General features: G+C 44.1%; 1 protein-coding gene and 1 long non-coding RNA gene across 2 annotated transcripts in view; both read left to right on the top strand.

The window, feature by feature from the left end:
• Positions 1-20,479, top strand: part of LOC135918332 (nucleoprotein TPR-like) — a 65,558-nt gene extending 45,079 nt beyond the window's left edge. Inside the window, exons 18-30 of the mRNA XM_070524700.1 lie at positions 3,836-4,036; positions 4,227-4,269; positions 5,194-5,256; positions 6,152-6,289; positions 7,957-8,054; positions 8,995-9,129; positions 9,426-9,500; positions 9,957-10,157; positions 11,522-11,776; positions 13,124-13,446; positions 16,714-17,026; positions 19,714-19,923; positions 20,408-20,479. Of these exons, the coding sequence (XP_070380801.1) occupies positions 3,836-4,036; positions 4,227-4,269; positions 5,194-5,256; positions 6,152-6,289; positions 7,957-8,054; positions 8,995-9,129; positions 9,426-9,500; positions 9,957-10,157; positions 11,522-11,776; positions 13,124-13,446; positions 16,714-17,026; positions 19,714-19,923; positions 20,408-20,479 (2,127 nt within the window). The remainder of the gene's footprint in view (positions 1-3,835; positions 4,037-4,226; positions 4,270-5,193; positions 5,257-6,151; positions 6,290-7,956; positions 8,055-8,994; positions 9,130-9,425; positions 9,501-9,956; positions 10,158-11,521; positions 11,777-13,123; positions 13,447-16,713; positions 17,027-19,713; positions 19,924-20,407) is intronic.
• Positions 20,480-22,590: 2,111 nt separating this feature from the next.
• Positions 22,591-27,372, top strand: LOC139048591 (uncharacterized). Its single transcript, XR_011507786.1, has 4 exons — positions 22,591-22,693; positions 24,907-24,999; positions 25,988-26,121; positions 27,308-27,372. It is a non-coding gene; the product is annotated as an uncharacterized lncRNA (long non-coding RNA).
• Positions 27,373-27,724: the final 352 nt, after the last annotated feature.

Below are 27,724 nucleotides of genomic sequence, written 5' to 3'. Positions count from 1 at the left end.
GTGGCTGCTGCTTACAGCACGGCGACTGTACGTTGAAAGCGATCTACAATGTGGACAAAGTGCACCCAGTGCCTGTAGCCTCGTATGCGTTGTGCTTTTGACATTTAGTTAGCATTGAAGTGAGATACTGTGCGAAGGTCAATTTGCTTGCTGCTTCTGCCGCGCTTATCTTGTTTAATTTGGTATTGCAATTGATCCTCCGCCTTTTGGGTGAAACTGCAACTTTTTTGTTTGTTTTTACTTTGGATGTTTGTCACTCACTCTTTGCAAAAAGTTGTTAGACATTGTGACAAAAACTTCGGAAGTGAGGTGTTTTGAATATTACGGACTTCCATATTACCCTTCCACCCCTCCGAACACAAATGGGCTGTGCCCATGGCTCTACGTCGTGCCACCCACTGAAACATGAATGGACTGTGCCAACTGCACTGCTTCCAGATTGCTCGCTGGCTCCTCATTCAGCGCAGTTCTGCAAACAGCTTAATTGCTCATGTTCGTCTTTGCTTTTGTGTCGAAATCGTTCCTGGCCACGTGGTTTCTCAGCCTCGTTTGACATCCGCCCGCTGATCATCGGCAATGCACAATGTTGCCAGTGAAAAAAAAGCACACAGCCAATTCTAACCAATGAGGCGGTCGTCGTGCTCGCATTGCCTCATTGGTGCTCACATCGGATAGTGATGATGGCGGCGATTACAGCGATGACGCAGTAGAGCAGGCTGCCTCAACGGAGTCTGGCAGAAGATCCAGTCCCTCCGGTGCTTCATTTTCGCGAGGAAGCTTCCGCTGCACTACGTGGAGCACCTAAGTGCCTTGGAGAAGGATGTTGGCAAACTTCACGTAAAGCATGCAAGGTTGACAGACATAGGCTTTTCTTGTGCAAGCCAGTGAGAAGTGGTGGCAAGATGCTTGTGGCGACCTTGCTTCAGCGTTTCTTCTCGATTTCTCAAGCTGACAAGCTGCCGTGTCAGCCTTGTCGAAATTTTTAAAAGGCCTCTTTTGGATCCACCAAAGCGATGCCTCAGCGATTCTCGCATATCCCTTGCAACCTGTGACCCTCTTTGCCGACAGCCGCGGCTTGTTACACGCGAACGGAACGCCCAGTAAGCAGTTTAACAAGTGAACACAATCAGTAGCTGGATGGAGGAATGTGGTGGGGAAGGGCACTGGCTTCTCCGCCATTATAGTTTTCTCTCAACAGCCCTGCTATCCCCCTATTATGATTTTTTCATGTAACCCGGTTATAAGAATTATCAGTTGGAACAATGAAATTTTCATGTCTCTTGAATGTTCTTATAAGTGGGTTTGCCTGTATCACGTTTTGGTGCCACTATCACTGCCGATTGCAGTCCAAGAAAGGTCCGTGCTGTGCAATTTCATTATTTATGGCCTGCGTGCACTACGTTTCACTGATTCTATGCTTGTACATGTCAGAAAATGAAGTACAATCAATGACTGAGTTTTCCGGATGCCGGATTTTTCGGACATGCCAGATAATTCAGACTCCTTTGCGGCACTGATGCGTATTGCGTATGTCAATGTATAAGAACGTCCGAAAATTCGGACGCAAAAAACCTTTGCCATCTGTTTTTCGGGACATTTTGCCATGACTGCAGGTACAAAATGGCATTAATCGAAGACACCACTGCCACTATCTTGAGTATCTCGCCGCCTTGAACTGCCGCTCTCGCACGCACATCAGGTGGCAGCCGTAGCCACCACCGTGGCAATGCTAGGCCTAGCTACTTGGATGTTCGCTACCAAGTTTCTTGCTGTAAGGTGCCGTGTTTCTAATTGAAACAATTCGCTGCTGTTAGCAATGGTGCCGACTTCGCCCTTTTAACCCTCACCAATGGCTTCGAAGCCCGGAAAGCATGGTGCATTGCATAATGCTGGCTCGTAAGTCAGCTTTGTGAAGTAAACATGAAGTATTGCGGTGAAGCTTACCAAGAGTGAGAAGGGGCATTTGTCACGAGACACGGTATGTATTCCTTAATTATATACGTGTGCACCCGCCATCTCCTATCACAGTACGAGCACTGATACACCTAATAAGTGTACTTGCTGGCCTTTACAGATGTGCCTGTGGCAATTTGAGCCCATCAGGACAGTAAAAAGGCATGCATTCATTTTGTTTCGTAGTTCCCAATTTTTCGGATGTTGTTGAAGTGCCTAGAGAGTCCTAAAAATCGGACATTCACTGTAATTACTACGCACTAACCATTTTGCATGCGTTATACAAATATGACTTAAACGATCATCCAATACATTAAGATCCATGGTGACAGGGCTCGGGATTCATTGCAGCTATATTTAAACAGGAATTATTGAGTGGGTATGTATTATAGAGGCTTTACTGTATATGTGTGTACAAAGTGTGTGCTGAACTGGAGAAATAATCACAAAAGAAATATTCTCATGTTTAACAACAAAAATACAGTTAAACTTCAACATCACGAATTCGGAAAAATTGGCAATTTGCTTAATTATATCAAAATTGTGTTTTATTGAAATTCGACCTTTTATGCAAATAAGTATGCCGATAAATTTTTCTTGCATGGAAAGGGGCTGCAGAATTTCCTGAATTATTGGACAATTGAAAAAAAGCAAATTTGAATGAGAAAACAATTCTTTTTCGTGAATTTGGGAGTCAGCTACGAATGATACGGTTTCATGCTACGTCGGCCATATTTTCACATCTGCACAATGAATTAAGCAAAGCTAGCCATGCTTTCACGCGATCCACCCTAACGGCTGATAGTGTCACCCGCATTGGGACGACGCTATCATGAAAAGTGCCAGCAGCGGAGAGCGAATGCTTCTTCTGCTTCTCACTCCAATGGCTCACTGAAACTTGAGATTTACAACCTCCTATACTGAATGCGCAGAAAGACAGCTTACATGATGATGCGCTGTCTTGGCACACCAACTCTTTGCGCATGTGGCAAATTACCTCTAAAGCAGGGTGCGTGACTGTGTGTGCGCTCAGGTGTGCTTGCAGCCATGTGCAGCTACTGCCAAAACGCGTGCCAGAAATCGAGACGGTGGCAAGCATTTTCATTATATTGGAATCGCATACACACATACTTCGTTATATTGAGGTTCTAAATAAAAGGTGTTCCATGGACAAGAGATTAAAAAAATTAAATACTTCGTTATATTGAGAATTTCGTTATATTGAAGTTTGTTTTATTGAGGTTTAACTGTACTATAATTTTACTAACATTTTGACCCATGGCCTGGCCTTCATCAGAGTGAACCGGACTACAAAACCTTTTCGTCCCCAAGGTGTTGGAAAGGGAAAGAACACATGGGAAAGAGATGTGTCTCATGAATCATTGCTCTTTGAAGCTTCCCCTAAGGATAAATTATTAGGCAACTAGGGCCATTGGACTTATACTCTGTATGACTGTAACCTTGAAGCTTCTCTACATGCAACCTGGTCATAGAGGCAAGACCTGTAGTTTGCTTGGAGTTTGCAACTTGCTGTTTGTTTAAAGATATGTTAATGCCAGTCAGATGCAGGATCTTGTTGTCTATGACTGGTAGGCCTGTTAGTTGCAATACTGTTCGTAATGTCACTGGAATATAGTTGTTTTTATACTTTCTAAGTGTAGTCACACTGCTCATGAAAGCCAATATCCACATCCAGTGAGTCGTCAAAAAAAAAACACTTGTCTAAATGTTTTTTTGAAACACAATCCCTCGTGTAAAGCATTCACTTCTGTACCGATAGAGGCACACCGCTGTCCATTCATTCGTTGTGGTCCAAGCTCAAGTCTTTAGTGATTTTTGTGTAGTGTCGCCTGGTGTCAGTTTTGGTCATACTTGTGTGCAGATGTCCCACCTGGAGCTTCGGTGCGAGTCGCTGCAACGACAGCTGGAGGCACAGGCGGAGCAGCAGGCTTCGCTAGCAGCTGCCTGGGAGAGGCAACTGCGTGAGGCCCAGGAACGTGCCGCGGCGGAGGCGGAGCGGTCGCGCAAGTCCACTGACGAACTGGTCGATGCATATGCACAGCTTCATCAGGCACGCCAAGAAGTATGGGTTCTGTTCTCCTACGGCTCGTTGTTTGTAGTGATCACAGCTTGTAGGAATGTCTCGTTTGGCTACTTGGTGGAATATCTGCATGAGAAAATGATCTAGCTGCTCAAGCATTATGAAAAGCTTGTGGATGCCGAGTTTTGACGCTGCTATACTGAAACTGTTTTTTGTTTTATTCTCTTACCAGCTCTGTGAAAAGCAGTCGCATCTAGCGCGCAGCGAAGCCTCAGGTGAGCTCCGCAGTTTTATGCTGAATTCTTCAGTCCTTGCTTTCTTCTGGAGCAACTGCAACAAAATTTTGGACTCTATCGAAAGCCTAGTTTCAAATTGTTTAGGTACTAGAGCAGCCTCTGTGCATAATTTTGCATTTAAAGTACGAGCTCATGTGTTACGACAAGATACCCCTCTCCCCGAAAAAAACAAAGAAAGAAAGAAAGAAAAAAGCAGCCATACTGCTCTCTGGAAATGACTTAGGCCTTCGAATGTTGAGAACCAGCACGGTGCTTGGGCGTGACGTCGGAGACATATGATGCCAGATGCTCATCGAAAATTTTTGAGGTCGTGTTTTGGGAATCTGAGTTAGGTATATCCATTAACCACCTGGGGACGTATTCTGTAAGAGTCCACTTAGTGGACGTGTCTATTTTGTCTGCTGTTGAAGTTGTGATTGGCTGGGCTGGGCTGCACATCCGCAGCAGCGAGGTGCCACAGCCAATCAGCACTCAAGCAGCAAACGAAATGGACGATTGGTCCACCTAGTGGACTAATTGTCCACTAGGTGGACTTTTACAGAATACCTCCCCAGGTTCCTGCACCGTCTACTATAAAGGCTGGTCATAATAAAGGACCGAACAATTACCAACCCTGAAGCTTTTCTGAGATAGTTTTGAAAGTATATAGTACCGCTAATTTATAACTCTAGCCTAAGTGACATTTCATTGCTTTTGGCCTTTGGGGTCTGTGTGCCTGTTCTCTGAGAGGCAGTACATATCGCATCAATTTATTATGATGTAATATGCAACATTGTTGAACATTTCGGATGGTGCAGCTAACCACTTTTACTTTGCGCGACGAAGTTTGTGACAGCATTCGTTAATGATGTTTTCATGGCCCTTGTGATCTTTTGGTTATGATAACATTCCTCTGCATTGCAGCTGAGTCAGCAGAAGTGAGCTCACTCAGGAGCCTCCTGACCAAGACACAGGAAAAGGTCAAAGGTGAGCCCCTGCAGTGCTTTGCCTCTTTAAATAGACCATTTGCCAAATTTGCAAGTGTGCTTCCCTGCAATGTTTAACTGCCCAACTAATGGTGGCACTAGTCATTGTTCAAATGAAGGCACAAATGCTAAATGTACATGCTGGGGTCTATCTATTGTATATGATCTCATCATGACAGCCATGCCTACGTTTTTCACGTCATAAGACAAGCAAACTGTGCTCGTATGCAGGAATTGCAAGAAATCACTGTGCTGCCATTGGGAATGCTCTGCTTCACGGGAATGCTCTGTACAGTTATGCAAAGGGCCTGGTTGTTTATTGAAAGACTGGTCATACTAATTGGGTATGAAAAACGGCCACAATCTACCTGCTGATGTACAGTAGACACCAAAGGTTTGCAGGACGCTAGTTTCCATGAAAAGGACCAATTTTAGAGCAGTTTTAACTAGTTGTTAGTAAAACGGTGCAACACACTTTTGGTTGTGTGCATAAGGGCAGGTTGCAAATCTAAAACTAGGCCCATGTATTCTGACAGGGGAAATGCAGTCGCCGATTTTTTGGACCCCGAAAAATTTGAACTTGATGGATATTCCTGACTTAACAGATGCATCATCATGAGGTTTACGCGAGCCAAGAGTCAAGCTAACGTAATCTGATTCGCATCATGGTGATAGAAAGCTGTCTTTTTTGTGGTGGCTGGGGATAGTTTACGCGGAAAAGGCTTATTGAGCATTTATTTGAGCAATTACTTGTCAGGGCCTTGGAAGGCCTTGTAATAAACCTTTGGAATTCTTTCTGCAAAAGCTGTTTGAGCCCTGCTTGTTGTACCTCTTCATTCCTTTGTCACCCTTGTTCATGGGGGTTTCATTCCCATTGCATTTACTCGTGCTTCCAGAACTCCAGGCAGAGCTGCAAGCTGTACAGCAGCACTCGGAATCCCTACAGGCGGTGTGCACCCAGGCTGAAGCACGCCTCGCTGAGCAAGACACCCTCAGTGGTCATTGCCGTGAGGCTTTGGAACAGGTACAGCAGGGTGAGTTGTTTCTGTTACCACCGCTGTGAGAAGAGCTGTGCGCTTATTCTATTTTTGCTGATGTTGGATGCTTCCTTACGGTAAATTCAGCTGTTGGTTCTCGAGTACTTCAGAGTGCTCTGGTGGCACATGTTACACTTGGTTGGTCGGAATCGAGCACACATAACACATTCATCTGGTTCTTTCAGAGCACTGTACACCAGCTCGGTGTACTCGGGGCCTCTCACTTTGGACATAAGAGCGCAGCTGAGATCTGGCGGCGTGCCGGTCACCTGGCCCAAGCAGCTTTTGTTTGTAGGCGTGGCGCCAGATGCAGTGGTAACAGCAATAGCAGGCACTGCCTCGGCACCTGCGCACCTTGTCTACAACAGAAGCGCTGATGTGTTTCCTTTAATGGCCTCCAATTTCTCTGGCGAGTGCCTGAACATTCGGGTCAGGCATACTTTCTCCTTTTCCAATCTAGAGTGGGCTCCACATCATTCCACTACAAGTTGCAGTGCGGTAGGAACAAGCTGACTGTAACATAACGTACTCCTGTGGCACTGTACACCCTGCATGTGGCTATAACGAAGGAGGATGAGCTTCTGTTCCGGCCACGCACACAGTTGTTCCACAATGTATGCTTGACCTGCAGTGCTGGTTAGTCAGAACTGTGGGACGTTTGGCAAATAAGGTAATATGATGCCGCATGCTTGAGGCAGTTTTTCTTTCTCAGTATTATAGCGGCCCAAATACTGAAGCATGCCAGCTCCATAAACAAAAATTACCATAGGTGTCAGGTAACTCCTTGACACAAAGCTGCTACTTGACGAGCTTGTCTACTTGTGGGGCATAAGGACAAATGCAGGTAGCTTCAAAATGGGTATTTAGTTAAGGAATTAACATTAGTTCTTGAGGGTATTCTTTTTTATCTTCTAGGTTCGGCTCAACAAGGAATCTGTCCACCCACCTTGTTATCCTCAGTCATGATAATGGTGATTCTCTCTTTGATAACGACATGGTGAAATGCATATGTAACAGGGAGAGGCGGGCTATTTGGTAGTCGATATAGGAATGCATTATGTAACCGCGCAAACATCAACGGATGAAGAAGGAAGCACACAGGACAAGTGCTGATCTAATGATTGCCCTGTGTGCTGCGCGCTTGTCCTGTGGGTTCCCTTCTTCGTCCATTGTTTACATTAGTTACATAATGCATTCCATGGTGAAATGCAGCCTGGACTACTTATAACCGGATATAATGTGGTGTTTTCTGACTCCCATTTACCATTCCATAGAAGCTAGGTATATGCTTATCACTTATGATGTAGCTATGCGAAATGAAATACTGGTCATTATGCAGATGTGCGCGGCTGCTTGGGCTACATGTTTTGCATCTGTGCACTTTTTGAAAGCTGCTGTTTTTGTTATAGTGAAGTACCTCTCATATCGCAGATAATTGTGACTTTGGCAACTTAACATTATTAGCAATCTATGATGTACATTTCAAGACAGGCCTTGAAAACAGTTTTTGAAGAAATAAAGCCGTTTATGAGCGACAACGAGGCATTGCCTTAAATTTTGGTACCTCTGGGCTCGTTTTTACGTTGACCCAGAAACAGTCTAATGAAAGGTACCTCAACATGTTTATATTACATTGTACATTTGCATTTGCACGGGCTCTGCAGCAAAGCGTGATCTGGAGGACAAGGTGGCTCAGTTGGAGCAGCAGTGCCACGAGTTGGCCAATGAGAAGGTGCGCCTTCTCGAGGAAAACAAGGCCAAGGTGCGTCATTGCAGAAGTTTTACGCGCTCCCCCCCCCCCTTTTTCTTCTGCTGTCTATTCCTGCCATTTACTGCCCAAGACAGTGCAGATGTTTGGAGCGTGGAAGCGCGATATGAGACTTGTATGAGCATCAAACTTCCGATCTTTCGCAGCGAGTGCCGACTGTGTAGACGCTTTCAGCAGCGGAACTGTGCTGTCGGCTGTCGCCAGTTGAAAATCTGGCACATTGAGTGTGCCTGAAGCTGTAAGGGCTAATTAGATGCTCCGCATGAGCTTTCTAATAAACACATGTGTTGAACTTTAAAGCTTGTTTTCTTGGAATAATTTTTTCGCTAGTAGTTGTGCTGGGAAAGGCGATACCTTAAGAACCACTCTTGTGTGCCATTCTTTTTATTCTGTTCCTGAATGACGTTGCCAGGGGGGTAACAAGCTTCTTTTTTTGAAAGCTAGTGCAGTTATTTTATAATAAGCAATTAATTTTTGATTAATGTGGTCATTACTGGCTGCATCAAATTCAAAGTTATGTTAAAATTTTTTGGAGGGGAAATGAAGGAAAAGGGCTTTGTAGCCCCCTGGGATGTCTGTCAAGGGATCATCACAGTGAATTTCAGCTTCCTACGATGTCCTGGAATTTCTCCATGCTCTTCCTCAGGCATACACATGAACCACCTAGTTAGGCCTCAATAACTCTGGAACTAATAAACACATCTTCATGAAACTTTGCTGTTCCTCATAGTTCGGGGGTGCAAACGTACCCTGAAAATTTCATCCGGATATCTTAAAAAATAAAGTTCGGTCTCTGCCTTAACCAGAATTTTGAATAATGTAAGCTAAAATTACCACAAGTTACTTTGTTTTTACGACCACTGCTCCCAGCTGTTTTGCTTGTTGTGTCATCCTTTCTCGTGAAGCAACACGCCGCTGTATCCCTCTTGCGCAGGTTGAAGATCTGGAGAAGCAGCTGGCAGCCACTCGCAACGAGCTGGTCGAAGCCCAGAGCAAGGTTGCGGACAGAGCACGGAGGGACGCTGAGCACGTCCTTGACCAGGACGTGCAGCATTCGCTTGTCAAGCAGGTTTGGGACTTGTGTGCATTTGTCATTCTGCTGCAGAGTAAGCAGTTTCCGTTATCCCAAGTAGGTTTGGGCTTGTGGCAATTTTCACAAAGTTGCTTGTGAGGTTAGTCATTCGCTTCTGCAGTTATCAGACCTCGCAAACCTTAGTTCTGTAGCGCTCATTTAGTAGGAGCTACTCTATGAATATATGTGATGACTTAAGTTTAATAGATAGAAGTGCTGTTCCTGTTGTTTCACATATCATTTAGCCTCACTTCATCAGTGCTTTCTTTTTTTTTGCTTTTTTTGGCATGCAGGCCCAAGAGAAGTATGAACGAGAAGTCTTGCTGCATGCGGCTGACATTGAAGCCCTCTCGGCAACGAGGGCAGAGGTGTGTACAGCCGACATTCTGTTTTACTGTATTATCTTGTATCTGAGTGTGCCCCCCCCCCCATCCTAAAAGAAGAAAAGAAAAAAAAGAAAAGTTCTCTAAAGTAAGCATTTGCCCCTTGCCCATTCAGTGCTTTGTTTCTTTATATGTGAGCTGCTCGGTTGGAGTTGATGGGAAGTTGTCTCTTACAAAGTCCAGCATTGCAAAACAAGCTGTTTATTGTGGTTCCCTTGTCAGGATAATTGCTCCATACTCCTTATTGTCATGCCATTGTCAGTGTCGTCGTTTTACCATTGTCACTGCTGCCATGCACATCGTCAGTGCAATCATTGCACCTTTGCTCCTGTTGTCATTGCCATCATCTGCGTTCTTATCATCAGACCTGCTATTGCGTTTTGTACAGCACTTAAAACTTTCCTTCGAGTGGCCCTCTGTGACTTTTATTGCCGCATGCAGTTGGATCAAGTGCGGCAGGATATTTCTCGACTGGAGCAGCAGGCCAAGGGTGCCGAGGACACTCTGACAGCTGCTCGCGAGTCTTGGTCTCAGCAGGAACAGCAGCTACGTGCTGAGAAGGATGCGCTGGCCAAGCGGGTCGAGGAGCTGTCGCACCAGAACTCCCTGCTGCACCAGCAGATGGAAATGCTCAGCTCTCAGGTGCGTGCGTGTGTGTGAGAGTTTAATATCGGTGTATCATGGGCACTTCAAAAGCCTTCGCACCAATAGCCTTTCAAGTAAAAAATGGCCACTGAGTCAATAGTCTATTGAGTTGATGGAGTTGTACCCAAAAACCTTCATGCAGCAGCTCAAAGAAAGTGTGTTTTGAAGAAATATAAACTTAATATTGACTACTGACATGGTAAACTACTTGGCTTCATCAACTACAGGTAAACCTCAATATTATGAATTTCAGTAGAACAAAATTCTCGATGTAACAAAGTATTTTAACTTTTTATAAGTTCTTTTCCATAGACGCCATAATTTAGAACCTCAATATAACAAAGTGTGTACACAATTTCAATTCTGTAGACTTCTATTGACTCTACTCCGGATAATTCGATTTTTCAGTTAATTCGACCCCGACCAAAGGTACCGGTAGATGCCCAGGCATTTCTGTGGGCCCAAAACTTCTTTTATTTTGGTATCAAAATGGGCATATGCCAAATAATTTGAGCTTGACTGATCAGTTTCGCTGCAATACAGCCATGTTATGCGGTGAAACATACCAAGACTGGAAAGGGGTGATTGTCATATTACATAGCATGCATTCCTCAATTATACACGCGTGCACGCATTCTCCAGCAACAGTACAAGCACCTAGACAGTTAATAAGCATACTGGCAACTATTCAGAGCTGTTTCTGATCATGTGGCTCTTTAAGCTCTTGTTTTGCCCACTATGTGTGTCTCATACTTTAAACCGTTAATTAAGCCTAGTACGCATTTCTTAATTATATGCGCACACGCGCTGTGCGTCAAAAAATGTAGAAAAACCATCTGTGTTTGGGGAAAGCTAGCGAAAATGAGGGCAGTAAGATAAAAAACTTGAAAAGTCGAGGGGATGTTTAGGGTCTAGCAAAAGTTCTAAAGCTTGCCAGTAAGCTTATCAGGTGTCACAGAGCTCATACTGTGACTTGTGAAGGCGCATGTGCGTGTGTGAAAGGAACGCACGCTATAACAGTGGCACCTTTCTAAATATGCTTCACCGCATAATACCGCTATGTTGTGGCAAAGCTAACTTTAAAAGCAAATATTGCCTAGTAATGCAAGTGTGTTTTGACATTTTTTCTGCCATTTGTTTAATTCGAGCCTGCAGAGACTGCAGTTTCGTTGGTCCCGTTAGCATAGAATTAACAAGAGCTGACTTTACAAGGAATTCCCACTGTTCTCCAGGAGAACACCAAAACGTCATATGAAATTCATTTGTTCATCTATTTCAGCCAACATAGATTGGCAAGCTGCGCTTATAGTCTGCGAAGAGGTGACCTAATTCCATTGTTCGCTGCTTTTGGTTGTTTGCAGGTGGCGGTGCTGCAGCAGAAGACATGGCCCGAGACACCGGTAGCTGACGGTGCAGCTGGTGCCGTTGGCGGGGACCGCAGCATGGAACAGCTCCGCGAGGTGGTGAACTTTCTGCGCCGAGAGAAAGACTTGGTGGCAGCACGAGCCGAAGCAGCTGAGGCGGAGTGTTCAAGGCTCACCGTGCAGCTGGAGCATCGGTCAGCCAGTCTACGGCAGGCGCAGCAGGAACTACGCACTGAGCACGAGCGGGCACTGGTACGAGGCAAAATTATTAACTCTAAGTGTCGTGCCTGAGCATACTTGTCTGTCCACCGATGCACACTCCTGCTCATACCCAAGATAATTCATGAATATGAAACGTCCGTAGACTGGTTGCACTCTCAACTCAAAAGTTGGTTAAAGTGTTAGGGCAGGTTTTGTTTTTACACGACAGATAGCGCGGCAAAGCTTACAGACTGTCAATGTTGCTTGTGTGTCTCATTTTTCGACATATCTGACCATTGCAAAAAGCCCTCATGTTTTTTTAACTACGCAAAAATTCATGATGTTGATTGTAATGGCAGTGATGAGAGGCCATGTTGCCTAAGGAACACTAGTTATCCTAATTTAAATAATTATCATTTCTAAATTTTAATTGTACATTTCAAATAAAAGAAAGGGTAAATGTGCAGCAACATAACTTCGATAAATAGAATTTAAATTTAAAGCCTGGTAATGTGCTGCTTAGGCAGAAGTTGAATTTGTTGCACTTATGAAAAACTCCATGTAGCCTGAGGGTTAAGTGGCACAAGATGACTAAAAACCACCATCGTGACCTTTCTTTAAAAAGTCCACTACAGGACAACAGGAGCCTCATCTAGAGATCTCCATTCAGCAGTTACCCCTGTCCTGCTTCAGCCATTCCTGTCTTATGCCTGTAAATTTTATAATGTTGTAGTTTCATTTAACCCTCTGCCACGTTTGAGTGTGTTTTCTTTCTCTTGGCGCCCCTTCTGTTTCCTAACAGATAACTGGTTATCCATTACATGACATGCAGAACTCTGCATCTTTTTCTTAGTCTCGACAGAATATTATCAACCCTGACTTCATGTCTATTGCACGCCAGCATCTACCTCATGACCACCCCACTGGTGGTTTTGGTTAAGATGAATAGTTGTGTGCGTGCGTGTAGGTGATGTAGAAAATGTGATGGCTGTGACACGTTTTGAACTAAGAATAAAAACAAAGTAAAAAAAAACCGGGACAATAAAGAGAGAGACACAAGTGTTGTGTCTGTCTCTTCTTATCGTCCCGTTTTTTATACTGTTGTTGCTCTTAACACCATATATGAACTAGTCCAACAGCAAGCTCTACTGATGTTTCTGGCTCCTGCAGTAGGCAAAAGCCTGTCCTTCAACATTAGTTCCCATTACTCTGAAGGAGCCATCATGGAGGGTTGCTGTGATTAGAAGCAAATTTAGGCTTACTGCTTTTTCCGAGTGGTTTTTGAACTCTTGAGTTGCTTGCTAGGGACTCCTTCACCTTAGAGAACCCACACCGATTATTTGGCTATTTTATTTGAAAGGCTGTTTTCCCGAGTTCACATGGTCACCCTGCACGCAGGCCCGTGCCACCAGTGACGCCCAGCATGCAGAGCTTCTCCGCAAGGTGGAGATGGTGCAGTTGCTGACAGAGAGCAACCGAGCACTCCGGGACGAGCGCACAGAGCTGGTGGACAGCAAGCAGCAGCTGGAAGGGCGGTGTGCTCAGCTCGAGCGGGAGCTGGGGCCCCTCCGCGAGGAGGTCCGTTCTCGTGCCGCCCAGGCCGAGGCTTTGCAGGCGGACGTAAGCTTCCTCCGGACTGAGGTGCAGCGCTGGCAGCAACGCACCAACCAGCTGCTCGAGCAGTCAAGCCGTACCGACCCAGAGGCCTTCCGCAAGCTAGCGTGAGTTTGGAGCAGTGCACCACCTGGACAAAAGAAAAAGAAAAACCATACTCTGTTTCATAATTAGCAGGCAACAGCACAGAAGCTACAAATGATACAATAGAACTTCATTGATATGTTCCCCTTGATGTTGCTTCTACCTGGCTGCTATGTTGCATTTTCACAGTCCCAACCTAGAGGCCATGGACTATTATGTATTAATGTGATACACTGAATCATGATACATTGTATTACGATACGTTGCCATTCTTTAATTTTCCCACATCTTACGTTGCATTTGGATGCGCCGGTCATGTAAACTTAGTCGTGCAGAGGCAAATTCGAAAGTGCTAAATGTCGGATGTGTACATTCGTTTGTCCTGATAAGCATGTCATGGCACAGTTGTAATTTTTGCCTACTTTCTCAACTCAGCTTTGCTGCAATACAGCGGTGCTATGCACTGAAGTACGTCAAAATTGGGAAGGGGTCCCTTTTATGGAATGTAGTACATGTCCCTTATTTATTCAATCCACGCTGGAAACGTGTGGCACTCCGTCCATCTGCACACTGACATGCTATTCACGCCTGCGTTCAAAGCCCAATACCTTGACAAGTAACTTGACTCAACCTGGGGAACTTGCAGCATGGGTGAGCCAGCCACAGCATGCCATCTGCTATGGACATGTCCTGGTCTATCCTCGCTGCGAAGAATCTGCCTTGTTTGGCTTCAGAGCTCAATCGTTGCATTAACAACTGGATCCTTCCAAGAGGGACCCCTGAACACTGCAAAGCTATATATGACAGCTTGCTGCTCTATCTAATTAAGGAGTGAAACAATTCACCTAATTTTGGCACCTCACTGGAAAAGCCACTGGGGTTGCTTTTTAATATAACTTTTTTTTCAACTAATAAAATGTTTTTCTCTCTTTCCCCCAATTTATTCAGATGCACGGAGTTATTTATGATGTTGCTGTGGCAATTTGTGCCCTCCTCACTGCTATGGTTTCCCAACTGTTATGTTTTTTTCCGCAGTGCCTTGGAAAGCATATCAACAGGATTCTACTGTAGCACAGTCATAGATAGTTTACTTTGCACTTTTTGTAGCACATTTCTTTTTGCTCTGCAACGCTTTCTGTGGAATGACTACGTATAGTAAAGTAGCTTCCAACATGAAAATGCCATTGCTAAATCCAATACCATTTTTTATGAACATACACAATAGCATACATAGGATCACCCATGCTTCTTTGTTGGCATGGCGCAGATGACAGCAATGTCAATCTTGTGAGTTTGGTATCAACTGAGGTGCCTTGTTTAATCTGTGCTTTTGCATTTTTTAAACTTCTTGTGACAGAGATGATTTATCATTACTTGTTGCAGCTGGGTCGTGCTGCAGTTTTTCTTTCTTTCTTTCTTTTCTTTATTAAAACATAAAACATACATGGATGGATACAACTTTCTTGTACGTCCGGCAAGGTTTAACGCGACCCGGGCTCAGGTCTCCCACGGAGGAACGTCAAGGCCCTGCCTCAACGCCGCCTCACGGGCTTGCTGGACTGCCCACGTCTGGACAACAGACGTGGGCAGTCTGTTGTCCAGTCAAACAACAGTCAAATACCGTATTTACTCGCATAATGATCGCACTTTTTTTGTCAGAAAAATTGACGCAAATTCAGGGGTGCGATCATTACGCGGATTAAATTTACCGCGAAAAAAAAAATTTTTTTTTTTTCGCCCCGCGTTTGCTGCGGGATGCGAGATTGCGGGTGCGGGACACCAAAACAAAAATGGCGGCCGGCGGAGCAAGCCGAGCGCGCCGAACGCGATTTTTTTTTCTTCTCGTGAGTACATTACGTGTATTGAAACAGTTTCTTCCGTATCAGTGATGAATAATATCGTTAATATCGGCAAGTTTGCGGCAGTAACGTAGCCATGTCCACTTTGAGGGGACAGAAACAGGTGGGCGCGCGTAGCTGCCAGTGACAGAAATGCATGGGTGACGTGCTGCGGAAACTGCGACATCTGTCTTCACTACTATCCTAATACGGCACGTTTCCGCTAAGGGTGGGCGAATATCTTAGCTGTGTTACAAGCGTCGGCGTATGAATAGGGTACACTTTTAACGTATCAGAGTAAACGTGGCTACTATCATTGCCGCGCGCGATTTGTTGCGTGCTCACGAGTGCAAAAGCAGATGAAAAGAATCGAAATGCGCCTTTATTGTTTTTGTTGAGATCAACCATTATAAAGCCAACCCATAATAAAGGCAAGTTTGGTTGTACCTCATTTTGTCATAGATGTGCGGAAAGTGATGAAAGTAATGAAATGAGGTATCTACTTAAGAATGTTTGGTGCGTGCAGGCCGCTTGGCTCGTCTTGAAAAGTCGTTCGCGTAGCATTCGACAGATGGTAAGTGCGATCATTATTAGCTAGACTTAGCACACGACATATCGCTGCGGCAAGTTCGGGGTGCGATCATTACGCGGGGAATAAAAAAAAATCGAATTTTGACGACAAAATTTAGGGGTGCGATCATTACGCGAGTGCGATCATTATGCGAGTAAATACGGTATACATACAACATACAGTCAAATATTTTCTCAGCCCGCCAAAGCAATGATGCTTTTGAGCGGGACTGGGCAGTGCTCTGGCCTAAATCGCACAGTCTTGTGCTCCAAGAACAGAGGAAACAATAGGAAGAGAGAAAAATAAAATGTGCAATAGCAAAAATAAATTTCTTGTATGCGCCATAATGTGCCACACCTGTAGTCCGCGAAAGCACCAATGCTTTTATGCGGACCACTGTGTATTTGCCTTCAACAAGGCACAACACAAGGACACATTTTCGAACCCTCCTCCCTTCCATGCCCTCACCCTGTTCCTCCATCGCTCGTCTAATTTCTTGTATTTGTTCCTGCATGAGCCATAGTTTAAGCAAAGACATATTGTTACGGGGTTATAGCAGCAAAATAAATGTACAGCACATCCCTCTATTTCATCATATACAGTTGTCTATGTGTTGGAAAAGTAGCAGTCATCAAACACTATAGGAAAATAAAAAAAGAACACAATACACATAGAAAGAACACAATACTCTAGTCTGTTTTATACAATTGCTAGCGAAAGTTCATCAGAAAATTCCTGCCACATGTTGGTGCACCTAGGGCTGCATCCACTGGTGTGTGCTGTAAAAATGCTCTTACCACTCAACAAAACCGAAAACCGTTTTTCTAATTGCAAAAGCAGGTATGCTGCAAGCAGTGTTCACCCATGGTTAATTCACGCAGGGAGGAGAACACCAGCCTAAAGCGGGAGACGCACAACCGTGGCGAGGAGCTGGTTGCCGTAAAGCGGCAGCTGGCAACATATCGGGATGAGATAGCGGACTACAAGCAGCGACTCAACGCAGCCGCGGAAGAGACCAAGGCTGTGCGTGCCGAGCTGTCCTCACAGATTGCTGCGCTGCAGAGGGACACACAGAAGGAGCTTCAGGCAGTTCGTGCTGAATCCGACCAGCTCAAGGCCGAGGCAGAGAAGGCAGCCGCTGAGCTGCAGTCGCTCCGCACAGACAAGGAGGAGAAGCTGAAGACAATTGTGCAGGTGCGACTGTGCAACATTGCAAGTTGTTAGTGAAAGTGAAACAAAATATATGCCGCCTAACCAACTCTGGGGGGTGCAGCAAAAGCTACGGGTCATGTCAGCCAACCAGTATAGAGAACCAGAAGGGCTCCCCCATTTTTCACCTCTGATCACCTGCCTGCACAATTCCCACGGAATGGAAGCTTCGCAGATGAATAAGTGGTGTACTACAATTGCAAGCCCTCCCTCCCTTATCAAAAACTTGCAGCCGGCTCTCTCTGCTGATTGGCCAACACAATACCTAGCCTTCACTGCGCGGAGTTGGTGGGGCAGAGTGTTATAGGGTCTACAACCTATTAATGCAGTGGCAGATTCATCACCGTCCAGTTGTAAGAGAATTTGTAGACATGGGCCAGCCAATCACGTTTGTTCATTTCTGTGAGGTCGCGACGAAGGCAAACTTTTTTTCAATATTGGTGTCTCAGAAACTGTGTTTGGGTGTTCAGAGTCACAGAGAGCAGGGGGAGTGTGGGTTTCTGAGTGGAGCTTGCTCTGTATTCTTAGATTGTCACAGAAGATAGAAAAGCCGTTCAGTCAAATCATGATGCAGTAGACTTTGTTAATTTAACTTTAGTTCATTCGATTTTTCGGTTAGTTCAATATTGAGCCAAGGTCCCCGCTTATGCCTGTGCATTTGTGAGCCCAAACTTGCTTTATTTAAATTCTAAAATTGAGCTTTGTTGGAGAATTCGATCTTGATGGGTCAGCATGCACAAGCTTGACCATTATCGTGACCACAATAGCGACCTCTTTATTGGTAACGTCTGTCTCAGTGGAGCTTAGAGAACAGCGAGGGTATTGAAACACCCGCCATCTCTTATCAAAAAGTCTATTCCCGGCCAGGCCTAGGCAGAATTTCAAGAAATAACTGTAGCTCGTGATTTTTTATTGTGGTATTTTTTTGCGAGCTTTTTCAAGGAAATTGGGCCGAAAATTGCCTGCTACAAAGCCGACTGCCTTCACGGTGCTTGTATGCTTTACTGCATTACACGGACGTGTTGCGACGAAGCTCATTATAGGAAACTATCTGCCATGGTGCAACACATATTACTCCCTTGCCCATTTTTCTTGCGAAATATTAGGTGCATGTTAAATTTATATTTTGTTTAGGAGCTTTAATGTTATCTCTACATTAGTTTTTCTGCATTGAACACATAGTCGGTGTGCGTTTGTTTGTGGGGCATGTTAGAATCAGGCAAGCACTGCCAAATGAATCGGCTAGGTGTTCTGACGTTTTTCTGCATCTTGTTTAATTTGACACACAGGATGATTAGATTAATTTTGTCAGTCCGGTCAGGATCAAATTACGTGTGTCGACTGTGTAATGAACATTGATATAATGAATTATTGGACATATTGAAGTAATCTAAAAATGTTTCTTGCTGATATTGCCATGTAATAAATACATGCTTATGACGAATATTGGATACAATGAAAGTATTTTCATGTTACAGGAGTCTTGGTTTGAACAAGGTATGACTGTATAATTTAAGGATTCTTGCCTTCAGTTATACTCTTTCCTTATGCATCGCACTGAGATGCCAATTCCAGTGATTAACAGAGGTGTGACAGCTTTTAAATCAGCAGCAGGTAGCTTGAGTGAATAATGTTCGTCCATGTTGGATTCTGTGGCCAAAGTCGTTTGCTGTTTGTGGGTGTGGTGTGGCAAACTGAGGCGTGTCTGACTGATCTTTTTTTCGGCCATCCTAGCACCATGCTCCGAAGCCGTACGGTAAGCCTTTTGTAGGCCAATTCCATGAAGTGCACCGACGAGTGTCGATGAGTCCTGCAGCCAAAAAGCCCAGAAGTGGCTTCTTGCACCCAAGCTATCCACACCGCTATCGTATACTCACTGACAACTCTCTGTGGCAATGAAGAAAAAGCTACAGCGATGAAACACACACAAGTAATAGGGCTTCTGAAAAAAACTTTCCACATTTTCGTCCATGTTGGTTTTAACTGGGGAAAAGAAAATATAGACACCTTATGCAAAGTAAGACAAAACATAACAGCGAGTTTAAAATTTTGTTACATTTGTGCTTTTTTTTTCTTTCGCACTTAGGCAAATGCGAAACCATCGCACATGGGAGCTACACAGATTGAGTATCTCTTACGAGAAACCAAAAGAGTTGCCAAATGCTGCCTAACCACTTGGCCCGGTAACATGTGTGCAGAAGCTTCACCCGCGTAGCTTTCTCTTAATTTGTCTGCAAGCATTTGAACACTCGCACCATCTCTTGTTATAGCTGGGTAAATACGGCACCGACTCCCGTTGTCACGAGTTTTCTGCAGGCAAGCCGAACGCAACAAGACGCAAGTGTCTTGCATGAAATATAATGTTGGGACACTCACAAGAGAGTTTAGCATTCCCAGAAGCTTGATCTCGCAGAGACTGCTGTCAACATGACAAGGGTCCAGAAATGAAAGACCCATACAGTGGGACCTATTATAGGATTTGAAAGGTCTCCATATGACTGAAATCCTGGAGGATGTGATGTTGAGATTTATTAAGTTCTTGTAGTCTTTTAATAATGCTTAACACAGTGATCTTTCTTTGTAGCACGTTGTCCTTGTTCGTGGAGTCTCAGAAGGAAGTTGTCAACATGCACTGCAATTTTTGTATGTGCGGTGTCCACTGTGGTGTGCAGGTGAAGAAGATAGCGCGCCACTACCGCAGCCAGTTTGAGGAGTTGAAGGCCTCCAAGGAGGCCCTGGAGAAGCGTTGCTCCGAGCTGGAGGAGGCTCAAGCGAAGGCCGAGACCGAGGGGGCACAGGCGCGCTCTGACCTGGACACCAGCGTGCGGCAGCTCCAAGAACGCCAGGTCAGCCTCAGCCAGGAGCTGGACCGTGCCAAGGCCGTGAGTATAGAGCTGCCTTCCTGTAATGGGACTCTAAATAGAAACACTAAATCAGGGCCGGTGTGTTGTAATGATGCCTTTTTTCGATGTTAATGCCTTTCGGCACTTTTCGCATTTGTGAGTGGCTGCATTCGGCATTCCACCCTGGGCAGTGCATTAAATGACCACTCTAAAATGCAAAAACCAGCGAAAGGCATTAGCATCAAGACATTGCTACAACATTGTAGCCTAGTTTAACCTGTTCAAACTGATAAAGTGCTCTTTCAAAACTCCATAGTGCATGATTTCATAGTAAGAGGTAGGTTACTAGAGGAGAAAATTAGGGCTATACTTCTATTTGTGAATATCAAGCAGAAACCCCATTGCTGGTTCATGTCATTGTGACATAAATTTCAAAGAACTTTTTCCATATTTGGCTCATTATGATGCATTAAATGTTCTCGAAACTTGCTACTGTCTTTGGCTCCTCTATTATACCATGTAGTCCATCAAGACCAGTAACGAATTAAGTAGACCTGAGGAGCAAATGCTGTCAGAGTCTATGATGTCATGGTGAGCTAGTCCAAGAACTTTCAGGTGGTGTCGCCCTCTGTCTTTTGTTTTTGTGTCTCTTATGGTTATTCAAGTCTCCTCTCGTGGTAACAATGGCTTTCTTTGTATTATAACAGAGTAATTTACTTATAGGAGTGTCTAAATCCATACCCCTGTGATGGCTCTCTCTGGATAACACGAATAGATATTGAAGGCTATGCTCTCACTGCCTACATGCGCTGGAAGCAATTAGGGAGCCAGAAACTCGTCATAGATGTCATGCTTTGGACATCACCTATATAGAGCTCAACTTACCTTTCTCTTTATTGTCCCTTTAAGTCAGCATAACACCACTGTTTCAAAACATGCGCACTTCTTTGAGACAATAAGGTCTGTTATTAGCGGAGAAAGTGAGGGTCAAGGTGACATGTTTTGAATTTTGAGACTAACTTACTGCCACCCATGATGTCAGTTGTAATCCTTAGGATACTGTGTATATATATTATTTCTTTTTTCATAAACTTCCTACGAAGCATTTTGATATTGTTGCTATAGACACTGGCAGACATCAAATGACTAGGGGAGTCTGCCCATAAAAGCTGTCACGTTAAAATTAGGCACCATGAGGAAAGCATACCCGCAAACTCTCCTAATTTTTTTTATAAAGCGTAATAATTTAGTTTGGTTTTACGATTTTACAAATGCTGCATCAAGTTTCATGAAAAATAAGTTCTTTTTTTTGAAAAAGTTTCCTTTGTCCATCTCCGAACTTTGTGTTGAAAGTCTTCCCATGGGTAAAGAATGCATGGGGAATAAAGTAGAACTCCATTGATACGTTTTTAAAGGGACCTTGGAAAAGAAACGCCAGACAGGAAAATGTAACTGTGAGGAAGGGCAAAATTGGCCACAGCACAACGTCAGTAACAGTCCAAGTGGTTGCCAGTGTAGTTACTAGATGTCTCCATGCTCATACTGTGACCTGCAATAGCAGATGCACACGTGTATAATTAAGGGACACGTGCGGTGTTCTGTGACAGTGGCCTCAACCACAATATGTTGATGTTGTGTATGCTTCACTGCATAACACGGTTCTACTACGCCATAGGCAACTAAAGAAAACGGGCAATTGTGAAATGCAAATAAGACCCTTGCAGGCCCCAAAGTAAATGTATCCCTGTACTTGGCAGAATTGGCCCAGTATGCGCAGTTCCCGGTAAGCATTAATCCATGCGCACCTTTTCAGATGCTTCGCCAGCTACTCTGTGCATGCTTTCTCCCAATGCTTGTGCAGTGCCTGGCTTGTGCAACTTTGTTCATCTATTGCAAACTTCGTTTGTTACTTGCAACGAATTACTCCATTGTTGCTATGACTTGGTAGCTTGCTGCAACAAATTGGTCACTTGTTGCAACAAGTTAGGTGCTTGTTGCAACATGTGAGAGTCAATATATCCCGGCACCATTATATTTGCGTGGTAGCCACTTTCAAATGCAACATGAGATGAAACAAAATGAAACAAAAATTATGAGATATACAAGATGTATCCCCTCAAAAATCAAAATTTTTCATTGAACCTATAAAAGTTTAACTGCGGGCATGCCGGGCTGCAGCCGCAGATGTTCAGGGCTGGTTTGCGTTGTCTTCACTCACAGAGTCAAAGTCTGACGAAAAGGCAGCATCCTGAGACTCGCAGCTGCTCAGTTCATCAATAAAAATCAGCTGCAGATGCAGTGTAATCATGAGATTTGTGATCTCTTGAAGTGCACGCACTGTTTCCGGAGATGGCCATTCTTGCTTTCTACTTTGGCAATCTCAAAACTTCGGAGCGCGTTCAAAAATGAATGCCTCGTGGGGAAAAAGTGAACTTAGCAACTTAGAACTTGACAAACAAAAATATAGTTCTTCTCCTTTAATATGTCCGATGGCACAGAGTGTCTGTGAGTGGCGTGGAAGGTCTCGAAAGCGGCATTTCAAACCATCGATAGCGGGTTGGCATGGTAGGGAAAGAGTTAATCAATGTTTTGCTGACATATGAATCTGTTCGGCAAGTGCTTGTGTACTATCCTGACGGAAATAATTTACTATGCAAAGCTGTTGCGAAAACTTCTGAATGCGCATGCTTGTTGCCTTGTATGCAGGAGAATGTACAGCTTGTGTCCGAGAAGGAGCAGGCGAACAACGCAGCCAACCAAGCCAAGGGCCTCATCGTGCAGGCACGCAAGCGCATTGCCGACTTCAACAGTACGTGTGTGACATTGAAATGAATTCTCTTGTGTTTCATTATCCTTTCAGCCAGCTTTCCTATAACTCTTGATTCACAGACCTCACCGTTCATCGGTGCACAAGGCTCTTAGGGCCACAAAGAATGTTGTTGCACCGTCTGTGGATCAGTGTCAGTTTATCAGATGTTGATTGAATGATGACGAGAGGGATGATGGAACATGTCCTGACAAATGCCTGAGCAAAGCATTTGTCTTATGTTGAGTACATAATATACCTTTTAGTGTGAGGGTGCATTTGATTGTTGTGGTTATTGTGTCTTCAATATTCTTGTACTCGCCTTTGTCACCTGCTTATTGTTGCAAAGATGAATTACTGCTGTGCACAGGGGGACAAGCGGTGGAAACTGAAGAACATCAAAAAGGAGGTTTTGCCGTGGTCACTGTAATTTATACAGGTTCTGTAGCTTAGTGATGTTTGCTACAGTGCAGTCCACTTATAACGATATTAAAAAGAATGAAAAATCCTATCGTTATAACCAATCATTGCTGTATCTGGATTGCTGTAAGAAAAAAAAAAAAAAAGAAAGCTGCCAAACGTACCTTTATAGCTCCGAAACAAAATTTGCCACTTACGATAAAGAATTTATGCTTTAGAAAGAAGGCTGGGAAAAATGAAATGTTTATTTATACCTCTAAACAGCTTGTCAAGCGTTAGACGCGCTGGAATAGAAATCTGCACCTGCTTTTGCGGAAGTTTCAGGTTCACAACTGTGGTGTGCATCGCGTCCAGCGGCTGCGCAAACACTGGCGGCTATGATTTACCGAACATGAAATCAGTGAGCGACTCTGTCGACAACAATGCACTTTGCGTGAACATTGGGGTCCGTGTCAAAGATGGGCCACTGTCAATCTCGTCGCCTCCGTTGCACAATGCTGCACAACGCTGCCGTCTGTCACGACAGTGATCGCCCCTTCGGAGATTCTTCATAGAACAAGGCAGTGCTATCCGCACTCAGAAACTCCTCCATCGAAGCACCGCCTATTTTATTGCCAGTAGCGACGTGGTCCCAGAGTTCGGTAATCTCAGTGGCTGCTACCGTGTTGGTTTCATACAGGGGAGTTTCGCCCTGGTGCACAAAGCCCGCCGTTTCCGTTCGTCGGAATGGTCACTGGTTTTATATTTGATGATTGTAGCATGAGCTGGTACTTTGAGTCTCGCAAAATTTGCGGCTTCGTCTCAAGCAACACAGCTTTGCACTTTGTCGGGGCATGCACCATTGCTTCCTCAGCGCATTTCCGCGCTCGTTGAGGAAGAGAGGGAGGTTGTAGAAAGATAGTGCAGCCGCGGTTCACAATCTGGACGCTCACCGGTGACGTGGACGTGAAGCAGCTGGCACCATGTCGTGGCATTCTGCACCAACTTATGATGCTCTCCGTGGATTTCGCAGTCGGTGCGCTGCCAGGACACGCTGCACGGTAATGGTGGCACATACAAACTCGTGTAGGCAAACTTTTTGCACCGTCTCAGTTAAGGGGAACTTAGCAAAGCAAATGTCACGATTATTCTGCATGGAACACGTTGTCCAGAAGGTAAAATTTTCACCATTATATCCAATATGCGGTGAATAACATATTGTTATATATGGTTTTCTTTCTCATAGCCCTAACGCATAAGTTGATACTTGAAGTCAACTCATTGTTATAACTGATATATTGTTATCGTTATAAGTGAACTGCACTGTATATGAGCAAATGTGTAGAGCAAACTGATAATTTCTCATACATGTAGCAGCGTCTCACTTTTATGCAAAGTTGTCACTTTCAGTCACTTTTCACTTTGTTTTTGTGGCCTTCTGTATAATGACTTGCCTCATTTTTTTCAGCCATTCTAATTTTCATCTGTATTTTGTTTCTGACTATAATTTTCACTGCTTTTTCAACAACATACAGCAGCATAGCTTTTGCCTCTTCTCAATACATAACCAAATGGTCTTGGGTACTGAATGTTTTATTGGAAAATGAAACTCTCTGCAATATGAGTTTACCCTTGCCAGAGGCATATTTAGTCTGGATTTCATAAATGCTTTTCTCTGTTCTTTGTTTGCATCGCATAATAACTTTTGTTGACTCGGGCACTCTATCTGTCAGTTTTACTCCTGGCTTTGTGGTGAAAAATTGCAGTTTCGTTGTTCAACTCACTTGTGCTGACTCCATGTCCTGTTGTTCATGCAGCCAAAAACGAGGCCTTGACCAAGGAGAACCAGACGCTGAAGCAGAACCTGGAAGGTCTCAACCAGCGCATCACCTCCATGGAGCAGATGAAACGTAAGACACTAACTTCATTTACGTGAATGTCATACCAGCACATTCAACTCACCGGTGCTCCATCCTAACACCTTAAGGACTCATTTTGTGGAAAAATGTTACCATTATGGCTCATTTTTTCTTATGCAAGCAGCATGACCCTGGCACACTAGGATCACCTGCTGCCATTTAGTTTTAAGAATCATAATAAAAACGCCGACTGTAGAGCAGCTATTATCGTCTGCATTGTGAAAGGAAAAACATCATCTCGAGCCATTCAAAAAGAACCGACATAGCCATAATGAGGATGGCAAGGGTTGAGCCCATCATAAGCCAAAAAGTAGTGATCGCTTGTGAACAGGCTGAGGTCGTCCAGATTTCTTAAGGGGCTATTGTGGTGCACCAGTGTTCTTATTTGGTGCATGTTGACTGTTTGCGCCAAGGCTCATGGCATTAGAGATGCGCATCTCGAAGCCAGGAGGATCCAAAAGAACGATAAACAGGTGGTTGTGTAGTCAGAGAGGCTTGAAAAAATGCCGCAATCAGCAAATGGGCTTGATGGCTTTGCTAAAGAGTGCAGAAGTGTTTCTGGGTACTTTGGTTTCGAAGTCGAAGGTGGTTTAACTACTGGCAGATGATTATGCTCGTATGGCCTGCATGCTTATGAGCTTCAGGGTGCTGTTTGCAGACCCTTTTCATATTCTGCAAGTGGGCTTCTCCATACTGCATCCAACTAACTAATGGTGGCACTTGTCACCATTCAGATGAAAACGAAGGGCTAGCTGTGCATGCAGGGGCTTGTCTCCTGCACTATCACAAGAGCCACCTCTATGTTTTCCATGTTACAAGATGGGTTAACTGTGCTTGTACACTGTTTGTCAAAATGACTATGCCGCCATTAGTTGGGCCAACTGCCTCGCACAAAAGCTGGCTTCACACTTATGAAAACCTTAACCCATTTGGCTTAAGGGAATCAGTCTGAAAGGCTTCCTTTCATTGTGTACTGCAGAGGAGACTGCGTTGCGGGAGAGCAGCCTGCGGTCGCAGTTTGAGGGGAGGCTGCTGCGCCAGGAGAAGGAGATGCGCGACACCCGCGACGCCCTCGACCGGGCTCAGCGCCAGGTGGATGAACTCACCCAGAAGGTGAGCTGCAACAGGAACTGGGATCGGTTGCCTTACGGAGTTCACAATGAACTGTAGACTGATTTTACTGCGTTGTTGCGTTGCAGCAATCCAAAGAGATATTTGAGGCACCCAGTTGTGGGATTCACTGGGTTATTCTTTATTTTATTGAAGTGTGCAATTCTAAATACCTGAACACTATTTGTCAGTCTGCGATCGATTTAAACAGTTCTGGAACGTAGTGCCTTAAAGGTGAAAAGCTGCCTCTGCAGCTCCGCCATGGTTATAGGTACCCATTGTTACGTAGCTTGGTTTCTGAATAAACTTGAAAAGTGTGTTTAATGCATTCTGTAGCACATTCTTCAAGCTCTTGACGTTGAGTATTTAAAGAGCTTGCCTCCTTAGTCATGATTTGAAGCATATTTAAGTCAGTATACAACATTGTCTTGCGAGATATTGCTAAAGGCATTGATGCCTGATTAAGCCCTGCTACCCTGAAGACAACAGCGACAATACAATTTTCGTTAAGGTATCACGATTAAAAATAAACGGAAATGTTGGTGATTACACTTGTATATGTGCCCCAGATTTTTAAAAATTCACATTATTTGGAGAGACAATAAATATGAAATGAGATTTACACAAGTTTAAAGCAAGTTAGACATTAAACAATACTTAATTTATAGGGCAACTAATAGATTGAAGAAATAAATTGCAACTATACCACTGAGTAAAAGATCCTTCATAAAATTCGTTTTTTTTTTATTGTGAAGGTGAGTGTTGTAAAGTATGTAAAATATCGTTTAATAAATTGGCACTTTGTGAGTGTAACATTTGCTGACCACAGTTAGTGCTGAGGATGATTTGTTTATCAAACTATGCCTGAAATTGCTTGGGCTGTCTTTTGCATGGTGTGTACTGTTAAAGGAGGATTTATCTAAGCATTTTTGGTAATACGTTTCCAAGTTTAATTTATATTTGTACAGTTTTTTTAATGTTAAGTAGTTGTGTTTTATGTTTCCTTGTTACGTTATTGTTCTGTTACTTACCCTATGTTACTTTATTAATGTAATAAAAAAAAATTACCCTTCAAAGCTTTGTGAATGTGCTATTACTCATATTATCATGTCAGGCATGACTCGTGCCAGGCCGTTTGATTGAGCAGCAGCTGAATGTGATTGATTCATTTCTCGGGAAAATGGCGCAGCTGAATCAGCAGCAGCAGAAGCAAGCTAAACCTACCATGGTAACTGCACCTGTGGAAAGGACAAGGTGAGTGCACTCAATTTCAATTCAATTTCAATTCACTTTATTTCAACAACACAATGTTTGTTTCAACACCACTCCACTTTGTGGTTTTGTCTTATGCAATTCACTACCCCTTGTCCATGCTTCCACGTGCACACCTAGCAACTCTCAAGAATTTTCCGTTAGGTTTGCGAATTTGGGCTCGTTGTGTGGTTTTACGAATGTTGTGTCATGTTCTACAAAAGTTTGGTTGGCCTGCAACCACATTCTTGGAAGTCTTCAGATGGTGAAAGGACACCAGAGGGATACCTTTACGGGAATTGAGGCGTTTTGCTTGGCTTGTGGGTTAGCTTGAGCCACGTGCAAACAAAAAATG

This window comes from Dermacentor albipictus, chromosome 8 (assembly GCF_038994185.2).
Source record: "Dermacentor albipictus isolate Rhodes 1998 colony chromosome 8, USDA_Dalb.pri_finalv2, whole genome shotgun sequence".
Classification (NCBI taxonomy): Eukaryota; Metazoa; Arthropoda; class Arachnida; order Ixodida; family Ixodidae; genus Dermacentor; species Dermacentor albipictus.
Note: the sequence above shows the minus strand (reverse complement) of the source record. Positions and strands in the feature narration are given on the sequence as shown.